At 45.0% G+C, this 15,786-nt stretch overlaps 1 protein-coding gene across 1 annotated transcript in view; it reads right to left on the reverse strand.

Moving 5' to 3' along the window:
• neb (nebulin) overlaps nucleotides 1-15,786 on the reverse strand; it is a 108,339-nt gene that overhangs the window by 57,445 nt on the left and 35,108 nt on the right. The window contains exons 49-77 of the mRNA XM_034561701.1: nucleotides 15,514-15,717; nucleotides 15,273-15,377; nucleotides 15,055-15,162; nucleotides 14,651-14,962; nucleotides 14,335-14,538; nucleotides 14,094-14,198; nucleotides 13,876-13,983; nucleotides 13,472-13,783; nucleotides 13,183-13,386; nucleotides 12,976-13,080; nucleotides 12,758-12,865; nucleotides 6,952-7,263; nucleotides 6,665-6,868; nucleotides 6,468-6,572; nucleotides 6,268-6,375; nucleotides 5,859-6,170; nucleotides 5,572-5,775; nucleotides 4,888-4,992; nucleotides 4,660-4,767; nucleotides 4,233-4,544; nucleotides 2,844-3,047; nucleotides 2,655-2,759; nucleotides 2,422-2,529; nucleotides 1,997-2,308; nucleotides 1,773-1,877; nucleotides 1,580-1,678; nucleotides 775-876; nucleotides 587-694; nucleotides 200-511 (exon numbers count right to left, since the gene is read on the reverse strand). Of these exons, the coding sequence (XP_034417592.1) occupies nucleotides 200-511; nucleotides 587-694; nucleotides 775-876; nucleotides 1,580-1,678; nucleotides 1,773-1,877; nucleotides 1,997-2,308; nucleotides 2,422-2,529; nucleotides 2,655-2,759; nucleotides 2,844-3,047; nucleotides 4,233-4,544; nucleotides 4,660-4,767; nucleotides 4,888-4,992; nucleotides 5,572-5,775; nucleotides 5,859-6,170; nucleotides 6,268-6,375; nucleotides 6,468-6,572; nucleotides 6,665-6,868; nucleotides 6,952-7,263; nucleotides 12,758-12,865; nucleotides 12,976-13,080; nucleotides 13,183-13,386; nucleotides 13,472-13,783; nucleotides 13,876-13,983; nucleotides 14,094-14,198; nucleotides 14,335-14,538; nucleotides 14,651-14,962; nucleotides 15,055-15,162; nucleotides 15,273-15,377; nucleotides 15,514-15,717 (5,100 nt within the window). The remainder of the gene's footprint in view (nucleotides 1-199; nucleotides 512-586; nucleotides 695-774; nucleotides 877-1,579; nucleotides 1,679-1,772; nucleotides 1,878-1,996; nucleotides 2,309-2,421; nucleotides 2,530-2,654; nucleotides 2,760-2,843; nucleotides 3,048-4,232; nucleotides 4,545-4,659; nucleotides 4,768-4,887; nucleotides 4,993-5,571; nucleotides 5,776-5,858; nucleotides 6,171-6,267; nucleotides 6,376-6,467; nucleotides 6,573-6,664; nucleotides 6,869-6,951; nucleotides 7,264-12,757; nucleotides 12,866-12,975; nucleotides 13,081-13,182; nucleotides 13,387-13,471; nucleotides 13,784-13,875; nucleotides 13,984-14,093; nucleotides 14,199-14,334; nucleotides 14,539-14,650; nucleotides 14,963-15,054; nucleotides 15,163-15,272; nucleotides 15,378-15,513; nucleotides 15,718-15,786) is intronic.

Here is a 15,786-nt window from a genome sequence, read left to right on the forward strand (position 1 = left end):
CTGTGTTTTTATCTTCACTGTAGTTATTCTTTATGAGACAATACATTTGTCTACTGATCACTTTCTTTCTATTCAGGAGAAACTTTTGATCCTAATCTCCTGAATATCACAAAGGAGCCTTTTCTTTCTGGAAATTGATTAATCGTTCATTTAAAAATAACCTGTCTGAGTGCGTGAGAGTCCCGGGAGGAGCACTCACATCGCTTTGGAGATCATAGGCTTTGCGGGCCTGTATGACATCGGTCTGGTCCGGCATACAGGTCCAGTTGTGCAGACGGGTTCTGTAGAGGTCGTCGTTGACTTGGATCTGGCACTTCTTGGCCAGCTCAAACTGCAGCATGTCCACGGGCAGGTTGAACTTGGTCTTGGAGTCGTTGAAGTCCTTCTTGTAGAGGGCGTCGCTGGCGATCCGGGCCGAGTTCAGAGCCAGCATGATCAGAGGGTCGTCATGGACGCTGAGGGCTCCGATGTGGTGGCCCACCTGCTTGCGGTAGCTCTCCAGGTACTTGTGCTACGGGACGGACAGAAACCATCTCAGAACAACAGTTCTTATTGCGGAAAACGCAACTTTGTCCCCAACACTCACTTGACTCTGCACTTTACTCGTTTGGATGCACTGCTTGATGGGAACGGCATCTCCAGGCATGAAGTAGCCGGTGGCCTTGGCCGAATCCCAAGCTTTGGTGTACAGTTTCTGCAAGAGATGGACAGAGTGGTGAGGGTTCATGATGATGCGATGCCCATTTGGCACAAAGTATTGTTGACTTGTCTTACCGGGTGAATGTTCTTCGCCACCTCTCTGGCTGTGGCCATAATTGGGGTGTCCAGCACCGTGAACTTGGTCTTGTCGTTGTGCCAGGCCTCGCGGTATTTAGCCTGAGCAGAGAGACCACAATTCAGTTCCCAGAAACACACTTCTGTGAGGCCAAGCTTTACCAAAGTGGTTGCCAACCTCTACCGTAACCTTTCTTCCTGACTACAGATGAATAGATAGATAACACCTTTGAACTGATAGATCCCCATTTGATGACTTACATTCACACAATTATGTATTTGTACACGTTTTATGAACTGTAATTGTTATGCATTAAATGTAATATGAAATGTCCATGAAATCACTTAGTCAGATTACTTAATGATTGAAATGGCGAGAACGGAAAGAACCTCGTTCTTCATGCACTGGTCAATTGTTTATTTTGGTCTCTTTTTCCTCCACAACATTTATTTGACTACTTTAGTTTACAGCTGATAAACTGTACAGTTAATCTAACTTTACACAATAACTGTAGGAAACTTGCATAAAACAGGCAATTTAGATGAATTTTGAGCAGATTTTGTAATGCTATTTTTTAGGAACTTTCAAAACAATTGTCTGTATGATGTTTTATTTTTTAACAATCATACAAAAATAACAAGCCTTTTTTTGTGGGACAAATTCAGTGTTTTTTTCTCCCTGAGACTTGGCCAATGTTTTATTAGCTCTAAAGTTGTTTTAACTGCCCACTTTTCTAATGCAGGACAAAAATTAACAAAATAAAAATAATGTCTTTACAGAAATGAATGAAATGTTGTAATTCACCTCGTTGAGGACGTTGGCCGCATTCTTGTAACAAATCATGTCGATTCTGTCAGTCGGAACTGTGAACTTCTGATCATCCAACTTGACCCGGTATCCTCTCTGTAAAACAGCAAGAAAGACACACAAGAACAATAATTCAGCTCTTTCACTCCTATCTTATTTCTTTTTTATGCAAAATTGTGGTGTGACTTACTTCAGCCAGGACCTTCTGCGCGTGCTTCACCTTCATCACCTCCACAGACTCGTGAGGCATCCACCCACATCCACGTAGCCACTCCAGATCAGCTTTGTACACGGCCTGAGGAAACAGATCACATGCTTCTGTGTGTCCACCGCAGCAAAAAGTCTTTATACAGAAAATAATCACAAAGTGAGAGTATACATATCGCCTCTCCACAAGCGCGACCATAAACCTACGTCGCTCTGCAGGTCGTAGGCCTTCCTGGCCTGGACCACGTCGGTGGAGTCCGGCAGGCAGGTCCACTGGTGCAGATGAGTCCTGTAGTTGAAGTCGTTGACTTGGATCTGGCACTTCTTGGCCAGCTCAAGATTCAACATGTCCGGCGGCAGGTTGAACTTGGTCTTGGACTTGTTGAAGTCCTTCTTGTACAGGGCGTCGCTGGCGATCTTGGCTGAGTTTAGAGCCAGCATGATCAGAGGGTCGTCCTGGACGCAGCGAGCGCCGATGTGGTGGCCCACCTGCTTGCGGTACCCTGCGTGGTACTTGTACTAAAAAGAAAGAAAGCAAAGAGACGAAAAGACTGAATGACAAAAAAAGCAAACAAAAAGCAAAGAAAGTGGTGTCTCATTTCTGAATCTGAGGTTAAACGTTCCCTTCTTACATCACTAATGATATCTCTGGAGGCTCTAGCCTTCAGCACGGCGATAGCATCCTCCTTGATGTGGTAGCCTTTGGCCTTCTGGTCGTCCCATGCCTTTGTGTACAGTTTCTGGACACAGCAAGAAAATATGATTACAAAAATCACACTTAATGTGTCGTCAGCAGCGATCACGTATACACTTTGAAGATATTTATGTAAAGTTCTACGAGCTCTCGTGCCGATGGCTGACGTACGTTGCTGATGCTGATGGCGTTGGCTTTGGACAGCACTAAGGTGGGCGTGTCCGGTGGCAGGTGAAAGGAGAGCTTGTCTTTATCCCAGACTTCCCTGTACTTCCACTGTCACAAAGACACAAAGAAACAGCATGAGCTTCTGATTCAGGAAGATAGAACACGTTCAGGTCTAAACACGCCGCCGCTTACGTCGCTTATGTTGGCAGCGTTCTGCTTGGACAAGACAATCTCCGGGAGGTCGACCACGCTGGTGAACTTCACGGAGCTCGGGGGCTGGCGGTAGAGCCTCTCGTTGATGATGGCCTGAGCGTTTCTGGCTTTGACGACGTCCACAGAGTCGTGAGGCGACCAGCCGCATCCTCTAAGCCACTCCATGTCAGATTTGTACACGGCCTGGAGAACAGGAAGCAGGTCAAACCACAGCTAACACTGTTGTGTTCCTGTGCGTTTTGTGTCCGTAGACAGTGAGGAACACAAGTGAGGAACCAGAAAGCTTGTTGCACCAATATAGTGAAGGTGAACCAGAAAGACACTGAAAACAATCCTTTGTGCTTATAGTCGTCTTGACCACTCTTATAACATTAAAATATACCTCCTGTTTTGATCAAATCCTACACTGGCTTCCTGCATCCTTCCTTCAAGTCTTTCTCTTAGTTTTTAAAGCACTAAACGCCTCACTCCCTTTCATAACTCAGACTCCCAAAATGTTCTGATCCTCCAGGAAGCTGGAGATTCTCCACAGCTGCTTGTTTAACTGTTTCCAAAGTCACCACAAAAACACCTTTGGGGATGCTACTTTTAGCCAGAATGGCCTAAAATGATAAAGCCTTTAAATAAAGACCCTTTTGTAAACAATGATGACATAAGTCGACACATGCAGATCTATGTGAGGATATAATCATCCAAGAAGTTCAACCTAAACACAGCAACCTTTCACATTTGTAAAATGGACATTGAACAGCTGGTGATTCAGTCTCAACAGTGACCGTGTTAACTGGTGACTCATGTGGGTGTCCCTTCAATACATCCTCATATGTGTTGTTTTATTATTATCTACCAACGATATACTTGAGTTACTATTTGCCTGAAAGTCACCAGTTAACACGTCACCGGTTCAACTGAAACACTGACCCAGAAACAGCTTTAATTAAATGTTTAAAGCTCCTTAACTTGCTGGGAAATGTCGGCTGTGATATTGGTCTATTAGACTTGCTGACAAGAATGTTGCTTATTGATATAGCCCATGACTAACAGCTGTCTGGTTTTAGTCTCAGTTTTAGGAAATAGAAACACCTGTATGCTCCATTCCTCTTTGTGTATGGGTATGGTTTTTAAACTTGTGTTTTTGCTGCTGAATTGTAGAGCACATTTTGTCAAAAAAAGCAGGATAAAGTTCATTTATTAATTTGTCCGACTGCAGGATGCCTACAAAAATTTGATTTTCATTCAATTGGTTGGACGCAGTTGTCGGTTCACAACAAGGGACGGATCTGACCATCAACGAAGCCTGAGAGTGCGTTGGCTTGGTTAGGAACACAAAGTACGATAAGACTCCTCTCCAGCTGTTCATGTACTCACGTCGCTCTGCAGGTCGTAGGCCTTCCTGGCCTGGACCACGTCGGTGGAGTCCGGCAGGCAGGTCCACTGGTGCAGATGAGTCCTGTAGTTGAAGTCATTGACTTGCTGCTGGCACTTCTTGGCCAGCTCGATGGTCAGCATGTCCACGGGCAGGTTGTACTTGGTCTTGGTCATGTTGAAGTCCTTCTTGTAGATGTTGTCGCTGGAGATCTTGGCTGCGTTGGCGGCCAACATCATCAGAGGGTCGTCCTGGATGCTGAGCGCGCCGATGTGATGGCCGCATTGCTTCCGGTAACCGGCCTTGTATTTGTACTGAACATTTTGGAATGGATTAGTTTTATTGACAACAAATAAATAAATAATAATAATAAATGCCACAGAAGAACTCAGCTTGTGAAGCGAATGTGAAAACGAGAGGTTCACTCACGTCACTGATGATGTTTCGGGAGGCCCTGGCTGCCAACACAGAAATGGCATCTTTGGGAAGGTAGTAGCCTTTGTTTATGGCGTCCATATAGCCTTCACGATATTGTTTCTGGGGGAAAGGAATGATATAGTTAGGGTGTCTGATATATATACATATAAATATATGCAGCTACCAATCACTGATATGATCGTTTGTGATATCCAGCTACATGATGAGCGACTGCGTTACCAGACTGGTGTTAATTTTGTTCTGCTTGGCCAGGATGATCTCTGGCGTGTCCGGCATGATGTGGAGGTTGATCTTGTCCTTCTCCCAGGCGGAAGTGTACGCTTTCTGCAAACAGCACATTAACACGGTTTAGTGAGAAGGGACTGATAAATAAAATATGAAAATATCAGGCAGCAAACAGAGCTTTGCCTCAAACAAGTTATCCTCTTTGGGGTCAAACAAAGGGAAGTGACTAAATACCAAAGAGTTGGTTATTTTAGTTCATGAAAAATACTTTTGCTTTATTAAGTAATTCCGAAAAACTAATTGGTTTCCATTCTCATTGCTTAAATTGCATACAATTAAATTATCTGTCAAAACTAAACCCATTTAAGTGTCATATTACATTCTGGATTTTCCACCTCTGTCCTGGAAATAAAATGTCAACCATCTTAAAGTCAGTGAAAACCGTAATAAATTCTAAATATTATCCTTTTACTTTGTTGTTTTACACTAAAACACCTAATTTAAATGATTATTTAAATATTTGCTTTGATAAAGCTAAACATCTCCTTCAAACATGAATTTATTAAAGTTTCAATTGGACAAAACCAAACCAGTTTCTTGAGGAATTGTTTATTACTTTAAAACAAAAATAATAATTAATAAATAAATCAAATACAATGAAATAACATTGAATACTACCTTGTCCATGATGTGGGCATTGGCCTGAGCCAGGGCATATGGCATGTCACTTGTCTTGGCAGTGAATTTGAAGTTTCGGGGATGCTGACGGTACTTTATTTCACTCAGGATCTCGGACGCTTTCTTGGCTTTTTCCACATCGACTGAACCTATTGGCACCCAACCCGTTCCCCTGAGCCACTGCATGTCGGCCTTGTAAACAGCCTACAGATCACAGCGGGAGGACAAAACATTGAGATCTCTTGTTGAAAAGAAATAAAATCCTACCCAGAGTTTGTATTACTCACATCGCTCTGGAGGTCGTAGGCCTTCCTGGCCTGGACCACATCGGTGGAGTCCGGCAGGCAGGTCCAGTTGTGCAGATGAGTCCTGTAGTTGAAGTCGTTGACTTGGATCTGGCACTTCTTGGCCAGCTCAAGATTCAGCATGTCCACGGGCAGGTTGAACTTGGTCTTGGACTTGTTGAAGTCCTTCTTGTACAGGGCGTCGCTGGCGATCCGGGCTGAGTTCAGAGCCAGCACGATCAGAGGGTCGTCATGGACGCTGAGGGCTCCGATGTGGTGGCCCACCTGCTTGCGGTACCCCGTCTTGTACTTGTACTGTGTGGAGAGAAAGAGTCAAGTCATGATTAACAGAATATGGCACAAAGAAGCACAAGTCAGAGAGACAGAGATAATTAATTTATATGTTACGTACGTCGCTGATGATTTCTCTTCCACGTTTGGCAGCAACAATAGAGACAGCATCGGACTTCAAGTCGTAGCCTTTCCTAAACATCTCCTCAACACCTTGCCTGTATAGTTTCTGGAAGAGAAAGAAAACAAGTTTAAAGATGAAAGTTACATATAACACTGATATTTTCTGACATGGATGTGTAGAAAACTGAACAAACGTACCTTGCTCATGTTGTAAGCATTAGCTTTGGAGAGCACAATCTCAGGTAAGTCAGGGATCACATGGTTCTTCACCTTGTCAGCCTCCCAAGCAGCAATATAGTTTTTCTGTGGTGAGAAAATCAAAAAGATAACACAAATTGTAAACACCAGGAAAAGATGGAACAAAAATTGTAAACGAGGGATGTGATATTCTTTACCTTGTTGATGGTTTCAGCATTTGTTTTGGCCAAGACCATGGAAAGGGAAGTCATGTCAGTTGTAAACTTCTGTTTGTCTGGTTTCAGCTTGTAGAGATGGTCGCTCAGAATCTTTGCAGCATTCTTGGCCTTCAACACACCAAGGGAACCAATGGGGACCCATCCTACGCCCACGATCTCATCCAAGTCGGCTTTGTATACGGCCTGGCGGGAAAAGCATTTAAACACATAAGCGCGGTGGTTAAAGGCATGTTGAGATATGTTCAATGTGTCAAAGGAGGACTCACATCACTCTGCAGGTCGTAGGCTTTTCTGGCCTGGACCACATCAGTGGAGTCCGGCAGACAGGTCCACTGGTGCAGGCGGGTGATGTAGTTGGCGTGGTTGACTTGAATCTGGCACTTCTTGGCCAGCTCAAGACTCAACATGTCCACGGGCAGGTTGTACTTGGTCTTGGATTTGTTGAAGTCCTTCTTGTACAGGACGTCACTGGCGATCTTTCCTGAGTTTAACGCCAGCACGATCAGAGGGTCGTCCTGGACGCTGAGGGCTCCGATGTGGTGGCCCACCTGCTTACGGTACCCCGTCTTGTACTTGTACTGATGGTATCAGCAGAACATGTTTGAGTTACAAATAGAACAACCCTCACATTATGTCTAATACAATACCAGTGTGTCAATCATTAATTCAAAGCTTCTATCGCAGTCTTCAAATACAGTTCTATTTCATCCTTCCTGACCGCCAGAGGTGGTGCTTAGCACTGGATATATTCCGTCTAGCGCAAACGCAGGTCGAGTCTTAATAAGTCACCTGTGACCTCAGATGACCCCAGCTAGGTATAAGTTCCGGCGTCATCCTGAGATCAGTGCTTTTTCATCTTCTCGCTACGCAGGCTAACTATTATGTTAGCATCAGCTAAACTTATACAGAGAAAGAACTCTGAAGCTCATCGCTTGTAGCCTTGTGACCACGGTCAGAGTTGCAGGTCTGCGACAAGCTGTATCTTAGGATAGAGACGGTGCGTTTCTACGTTCGGACCATCGAGCCGGACCGGAGGAAACACCAATCTCCGGTCTTCACCAGGTTGGCCACCGTTACAGCGTGAAGCATCAACGGGTGAGATCAAATAACATTGTTTTTCTATGACAGCAGAGTCCACGGTTGGCTGAGCGCTCTCGCTCCTGCTAATCGAGGGGAGCGCTAATGAGAGCGTGTCCGCTCGGTGTGGCTAGATTGCTACACTGTCGCGACCGGCTTTCAGTGAGCAGAGTGTACCGCCAAGGCTAACTGGTGAGACGCTAGTGAGGTTAAGTCGATACTGATAGCGTGTACATTGACCTCGATAACATTGCCACTGTTATACCTAGCAGAGTGTCTCCACTCCACGCTAACTTGAGTCCACACTAATTCTGACAGCTACCAGACTAGTGAAGAGTGTCCTCACTCCCTCTCACTAGTTTTCTGAACTGTTTCCACAGTAACAGAGTGCTCCCGCTCAAGCTTACTGGTAGGACACTAGTAATTACCGCTAGTAATTACCCTGCTGATGCCCTGCATCAGCAGGGCATCAGCAGGGCCAATGGGAGGCCGGCTCACCAGGCATCAGAGACCGCCAGGTCCAATGGACCCTATGAGACGTGAAGTCACAACGACTCCGGGGAGGAAGCAGAGTTAATAAGGTGCAATGGAGAGATGTAAATTCATCCATAAGGAGAGAGAGAAGAGGAGATAGGTGCTCAGTGTATCCTAAAACATCCCCCAGCAGCCTATAAGCCTATAGCAGCATATCAAGGGGCTCGACCAGGGCAAACCTGATTCAGCCCTAACTATAAGCACTATTAAAGAGGAAAGTCTTAAGTCTATTCTTGAATGAGGTGACTGTGTCTGGCTCCCGGACTGAAAGTGGAAGCTGGTTCCATAAAAGAGGAGCTTGATAACTGAAGGCTCTGGCTCCCATCCTACTTTTTAGGACTCTAGGAACCACAAGTAGCCCCGCATTTAGTGAACGCAGCTCTCTAGTGGGGCAATATGGTACTACATGCTCCTTAAGATATGATGGTGCATCACCAATCAAGGCTTTGTAGGTGAGGAGAAGAATTTTAAATGTGATTCTTGATTTTACAGGGAGCCAGTGCAGAGCAGCTAATACAGGAGTAATGTGATCTCTTTTCTTAGTTTTTGTGAGTACACGAGCTGCAGCATTCTGGATCAACTGGAGGGACTTAAGAGACTTATTAGAGCAGCCTGATAATAAGGAGTTGCAGTAATCTAGTCTGGAAGTAACAAACGCGTGAACCAGCTTTTCTGCATCTTTTTGAGACAAGATGTGCCTGATTTTTGAAATGTTACGTAGATGAAAAAATGCAATCCTTGAGATTTGCTTAACGTGGGAGTTAAAGGACAAGTCTCGGTCAAAGATAACTAGAGATTCTTTACAGTGGTGTTGGATGCCAGGGCAATGCCATCTACAGAAACCACATCACCAGATAATTGATCTCTGAGGTGTTCAGGGCCAGTAAAATAACTTCAGTTTTGTCTGAGTTTAACATCAGGAAGTTGCAGGTCATCCATGTTTTTATGTCTTTAAGACATTCTTGAATTTTAGCGAGCTGGTTGGTCTCCTCTGGTTTGATCGATAGATATAATTGAGTATCGTCTGCATAGCAATGAAAGTTTATGGAGTGTTTCCTGATAATGTTGCCCAAAGGAAGCATATATAAGGTAAATAAAATTGGTCCAAGCACAGAACCTTGTGGAACTCCGTGATTAACGTTGGTGGTCATTGAGGCTTCATCGTCTACAAATACAAACTGAGATCGATCTGATAATTAGGATTTAAACCAACTTAGTGCGGTACCTGAAATGCCAATCGACTGATCCAGTCTCTGTAATAGGATGTCATGATCAATGGTGTCGAACGCAGCACTAAGGTCTAATAAGACCAGTACAGAGATGAGTCCTTTATCAGCACTAAGGTCTAACAAGACCAGTACAGAGATGAGTCCTTTATCAGCACTAAGGTCTAACAAGACCAGTACAGAGATGAGTCCTTTATCAACACTAAGGTCTAACAAGACCAGTACAGAGATGAGTCCTTTATCAGCACTAAGGTCTAACAAGATCAGTACGGAGATGAGTCCTTTATCAGCACTAAGGTCTAACAAGACCAGTACAGAGATGAGTCCTTTATCAACACTAAGGTCTAACAAGACCAGTACAGAGATGAGTCCTTTATCAACACTAAGGTCTAATAATACCAGTACAGTGATGAGTCCTTTATCAGCACTAAGGTCTAACAAGACCAGTACAGAGATGAGTCCTTTATCAGCACTAAGGTCTAACAAGACCAATACAGAGATGAGTCCTACTTTCTCAAGGATCTTAGAGAGGAAGGGAAGGTTAGAGATTGGTCTGTAGTTAGCCAACACCTCTGGATTAAGAGTGGGCTTTTTCAGGAGAGGTTTAATTACAGCTACTTTGAAGGAATGTGGTACATGGCCTGTTAGCAAAGACACGTTAACAATATCCAGCAGAGAGGCCCTAGTCGAACCTGGGGAGCTGTTTGGCTTGGCTGCTCTACAGGCGCGGCAGCACACTGTACAAGCTGGTCAGACCAGGTAGCAGTTCCCTGGTCTTCGCAGGGGCGTGTCCACACCCCGCAGAACCGGGGGCGCCACGTCTTACCTTTTTCGCATAACCTTCATCGGTGTAGCTCTGGATGTAGCCACTATGAGGGCCTGTCCGTCACTCAAACGGGTGGACGGCATCCTCCGCAGCCTTCCCCTCTTCTGAGGGGGCAGGCGGTTGTCTTACATCCTCTTCCTTTGCCTGTTGGACAAATTGACAGCTGCCTCAGCTGTCTCTCCCTTAGGCTTGCTGTCACTGCGCCCTTTGCAGAGAGGGCTTAACAGCCTTCGCTTGGGTGCCAGGGGCCACAGTCACAGGACAATAGGTGTCACAGCGGTGCCTTCTTGCTCTATCCCCATAGAGGATGAGAGCATACCTGTCAGAGGGTATCCCCATGGGCGTGGTTCCACTCCGCTGGGAGGTCGTCACAACAGACTCCTGCCTCTCAGGGTGGGGCGCAGTGTGGCAGAACAGGACTTCCCAAGGACAGTTCTATTCTCAATGCTCAATGTTCTGGAGCCACAGGCCATGCACCTAGCACTCAAACAGTTCCTGCCATACTTGAGAGGGAAATTGGTACTTGTTCGATCAGACAACACCTTGACCGCGTTTTCACATGAACCACCAGTGGGGGACTAGGTCTGCAGAGCTGCTACGGGTGTCCCGTGCCCTTTTGATTTGGGCAGCCCCTCGCATGACCAGTTTTCAGGCGATGTATATACCAGGAGAACAGAACAAGCCTCCATCGGGGGAGTAGCGGCTTCATCCAGAGGTGGGGCATAGCATCTGGGGTCTCTTCGGCAGGGCAGAAGTGGATCTCTTGCCTAAGAGCGGAGATGTCGGCCCACTGCTCCCACTGGTCAAGATGCCCTGCCTCACACGTGGACAGAGGGTCTTCTTTATTCCCCCCCCCCCCACATTTTCTCTGATCTTGCCAACTACTCCTCACAGGGTTCTTCAACAGGGCCACAGACTTTTGCTGGTAAAAAGGGCTCTGCTACTGCGTCCCCCGAGCCCCATGAGGGCTCCTCCAGGGGACTTGTCCGTGGTACTGGACACCCTATGCTCGCCTCCCTTCGAACCCTTGGCAGAGGCAGAGCTGTGAAGGCTGTCGGCAAAGACTGTTTTCATTCTTGCCATCACTTCGGCAGAGCAAGTAGGCACGCTACAGGCCCTGTCGGTGAGTGAGTTATGCCTGAGGTGGAACTCAGATGGCTCGGGTCTCACACTGTGGCCTAATGCAGTGTTTCTCCCAAAGGTGCTGGCACACTCGTGTCTCAACCATCCAATCCAGCTTGCACAGTTTGACCCCCACAATAACTGTTAGTCGGTTATGTTGGATCTAAGAGGGGCTGTGCCCTTGCAAAACAGCAAGTGGTTCTTCGTACAAATTCCTCTGATTGAGCCATACGAGGTAGATTCCTTAGGATTCCTCATGACTCTGTTGATATAAGTCATCCAGTGCTAAGCATCGCTAGAGTTCACTCGGAATCTCGTGATTTCGCAAGAAGATTCCGTAGGACTGATCTCAGGATGACGCGGGAACTTATACCCGGCTGGGTTCATCTGAGGTCACGGGTGACTTTGTTGTTATTAAGACTCGACCTGCGTGTGCGCGAGACGGAAGATATCCAGTGCTAAGCGGTAATCCAGGATTCATAGAACCTTAGTTACATACGTAACTTTCACTTTGAATGGAATATATGATTTTATGTTATTGTGGTTATATTAATGTTAGATTGCTGCTAGACCGCCCCAATTATAAAGGTGTTTGCAAGAGACTAATCAGTATTGACTGCAGCAAAATAGTTTGAAAGGATTTATATCAACAAATGTAAATATAAGCAGAATATTTCATTTGATAAAAATATGAAAATGGAATGAAAAAATATGTTTTTGTGTCATTGTGGTTATATAGCTTAAATGTAATTTATAGTACTGTTAGATTGCTGCTAGAGCGCCCATATAATACAGGTGCTTCTTACTATAGTAAGTAAACATTTTGGTTTGTGAAAGGCTAAATGCCATCAAATACAGATTTAAGAATAATATTTCATTAGATAAAAACTGAATTAAAATGTTCTTAATGTAATGGTGGTTATATAGCTTAAATGTAATTTATGGTACTGATAAATTGCTGCTAGACCGCTCCAACAATACAGTTGCGTGCAGGAAAGTAAACTGTTTGGACTGCAGTACCCTAACCCTAACATCTTAATTTTGAAAGGCTTAACGTCAACAAATAACGGAGCAGAAGCAGAATATTTCGTTGAATAAAACATGTTGTGAGTTATGGAAAGGATCATTTTTTCAATACATTTTGGGGGAAGAGAAGGTGGCCTTTACACTCCACATTAATAATAATAATAATAATAATAACGTGTCAATGTTTAAGCTTCGAAGTATTCAGCACAGCCCTAGTCAATCAAATATAAACAGATGTTTGATACAGTATGAGTCACTTACATCACTGATGATGTCCCTGGAGGCCTTAGCAGCCTTGACAGACACTGCATCACTTGGAAGGTGATAGCCTTTGTTGATGGTGGCCTCAAAACCTTGTCTGTACAGTTTCTGAAACGTAGAACATACTTTTCATGATTACTTTTGTTCACTCTTATAACAAATGGAGGTCTAATCATGGCCCTTTAGTCTGCAGAGCGTCAGGCGTCCACAAACCCAACCTTGCTCATATTGATAGCGTTCTGCTGAGAGAGGACGATCTCAGGGGTGTCAGGGTTGATGTGCAGCTTGGTCTTGTCCTTCTCCCACGCCTCGGTGTAAAGACGCTGGAACAAAAAACACACATTTCGACATAAGAGATCTCCAGATAGAGATCGCCATATGGAGAGCTCCATTGCAAAGTAAGGTAGTCACTCTGTAACTCGAACCTTGTTCATGGTTAAAGCGTTATTCTTTGCCAGTACGATGTTCATGGCATCTGTGGTGCTAGTGAAGGGAAGAGTGGAGGGGGGCTGGCGGTATTTCCTTTCACTCAAGGCCTCTGCAGCTTTCTTGGCTTTCTCCACCTCAATTGAGCCGATGGGGACCCAGCCCATGCCCTGGAGCCACTTGAGGTCAGCTTTGTAGACAGCCTATAAGGCGCAGTAACGCAATATTAATTTCCTGACATACTTGGTAGCATTAACATAGAAGAAATTAGAGGGGATTCATACTCACATCACTCTGTAAGTCATAAGCACGTCTGGCCTGGACAACATCACTGGAGTCTGGCAGACAAGTCCAGTTGTGGAGGCGAGTGATGTAGTTGGCGTGGTTGACCTGGATCTGGTTCTTCTTGGCCAGTTCAAAGGCCATCATGTCCACGGGCAGGTTGAACTTGGTCTTGGACTTGTTGAAGTCCTTCTTGTACAGGGCGTCGCTGGCGATCTTGGCTGAGTTCAGAGCCAGCACGAGCAGAGGGTCGTCCTGGACGCAGCGAGCGCCGATGTGGTGGCCCACCTGCTTACGGTACCCTGCGTGGTACTTGTACTGGAGTAAAAAAAACGGAAATACATTCGTAGATTAGTTGTTGCAGCCCTACTTGTCGCTTTTAATTTAAATAACTAAAATGAAACACTTACATCACTGGCGATGTTCGTGGAAGCCCTCGCTGCTTTGACAGAAATTGCATCGCCGCGCATATCGTAGCCCTTCTTCTTGGAGTCTTCATTTGCCTGTTTATACTTTTTCTGTACACAAACACAATCATCCAAGAGACATTCAGTAAATCATTTACCATTTTAACTAATCCACAAATACAAGTTGAAGTACCACCATAGTAATTCAATTCTCCACTTACCAAGCTGTAGTTGACATTGTTGGCTTTGGCTAGAAGAACATCCATAGCGTCGGGCATGATGTGGATATTTGACTTCTGATTTTCCCAGGCTTCAACGTATGATTTCTGCAGTCAGATAAAACCAACAGTATGAGAGCTTATTCACATTATGTCCTCTGCAAGTTGGCATTTTGATGAGAAGAGAAGAGAAACAGTTCAACAGAGTCAATCGGAGTCTATTCGATGATTCATGTTTTCATACCTTGTTCATAACCTGAGCGTTGGCCTTAGCCAACACCATGGGCATGTCCTCAGTGGTGATTTTGAACTTGTATTTGCTTGGGGGTTGACGATACTTTCTCTCATTCAGGGCCTCGCCAGCTTTCTTCACCTTCTCAACATCCAGTGAACCTATTGGCACCCATCCGATACCCTGCATCATCTTCAGATCCTCCTTGTAAATAGCCTGGACCAAACAGAAAGGGTTTATTAAGGGGAAAGTTGCTGCAAAACCTAAACAATTTAAAGACATAAACATGATAACTTCCTCCAATATAAATTCAAGGATTCATACTCACATCACTCTGTAAGTCATAAGCACGTCTGGCCTGGACAACATCACTGGAGTCTGGCAGACAAGTCCAGTTGTGGAGGCGAGTGATGTAGTTGGCGTGGTTGACCTGGATCTGGTTCTTCTTGGCCAGTTCAAAGGCTATCATGTCCACGGGCAGGTTGAACTTGGTCTTGGACTTGTTGAAGTCCTTCTTGTACAGGACGTCGCTGGCGATCTTGGCTGAGTTCAGAGCCAGCACGAGCAGAGGGTCGTCCTGGACGCAGCGAGCGCCGATGTGGTGGCCCACCTGCTTACGGTACCCTGCGTGGTACTTGTACTGGAGTAAATAAAACGGAAATACATTCGTAGATTAGTTGTTGCAGCCCTACTTGTCGCTTTTAATTTAAATAACTAAAATGAAACACTTACATCACTGGCGATGTTCGTGGAAGCCCTCGCTGCTTTGACAGAAATTGCATCGCCGCGCATATCGTAGCCCTTCTTCTTGGAGTCTTCATTTGCCTGTTTATACTTTTTCTGTACACAAACACAATCATCCAAGAGACATTCAGTAAATCATTTACCATTTTAACTAATCCACAAATACAAGTTGAAGTACCACCATAGTAATTCAATTCTCCACTTACCAAGCTGTAGTTGACATTGTTGGCTTTGGCTAGAAGAACATCCATAGCGTCGGGCATGATGTGGATATTTGACTTCTGATTTTCCCAGGCTTCAACGTATGATTTCTGCAGTCAGATAAAACCAACAGTATGAGAGCTTATTCACATTATGTCCTCTGCAAGTTGGCATTTTGATGAGAAGAGAAGAGAAACAGTTCAACAGAGTCAATCGGAGTCTATTCGATGATTCATGTTTTCATACCTTGTTCATAACCTGAGCGTTGGCCTTAGCCAACACCATGGGCATGTCCTCAGTGGTGATTTTGAACTTGTATTTGCTTGGGGGTTGACGATACTTTCTCTCATTCAGGGCCTCGCCAGCTTTCTTCACCTTCTCAACATCCAGTGAACCTATTGGCACCCATCCGATACCCTGCATCATCTTCAGATCCTCCTTGTAAATAGCCTGGACCAAACAGAAAGGGTTTATTATGGGGAAAGTTGCTGCAAAACCTAAACAATTTAAAGACATAAA

The sequence above is a fragment of the Cyclopterus lumpus genome, chromosome 21 (genome assembly GCF_009769545.1).
Source record: "Cyclopterus lumpus isolate fCycLum1 chromosome 21, fCycLum1.pri, whole genome shotgun sequence".
Taxonomy (NCBI): Eukaryota; Metazoa; Chordata; class Actinopteri; order Perciformes; family Cyclopteridae; genus Cyclopterus; species Cyclopterus lumpus.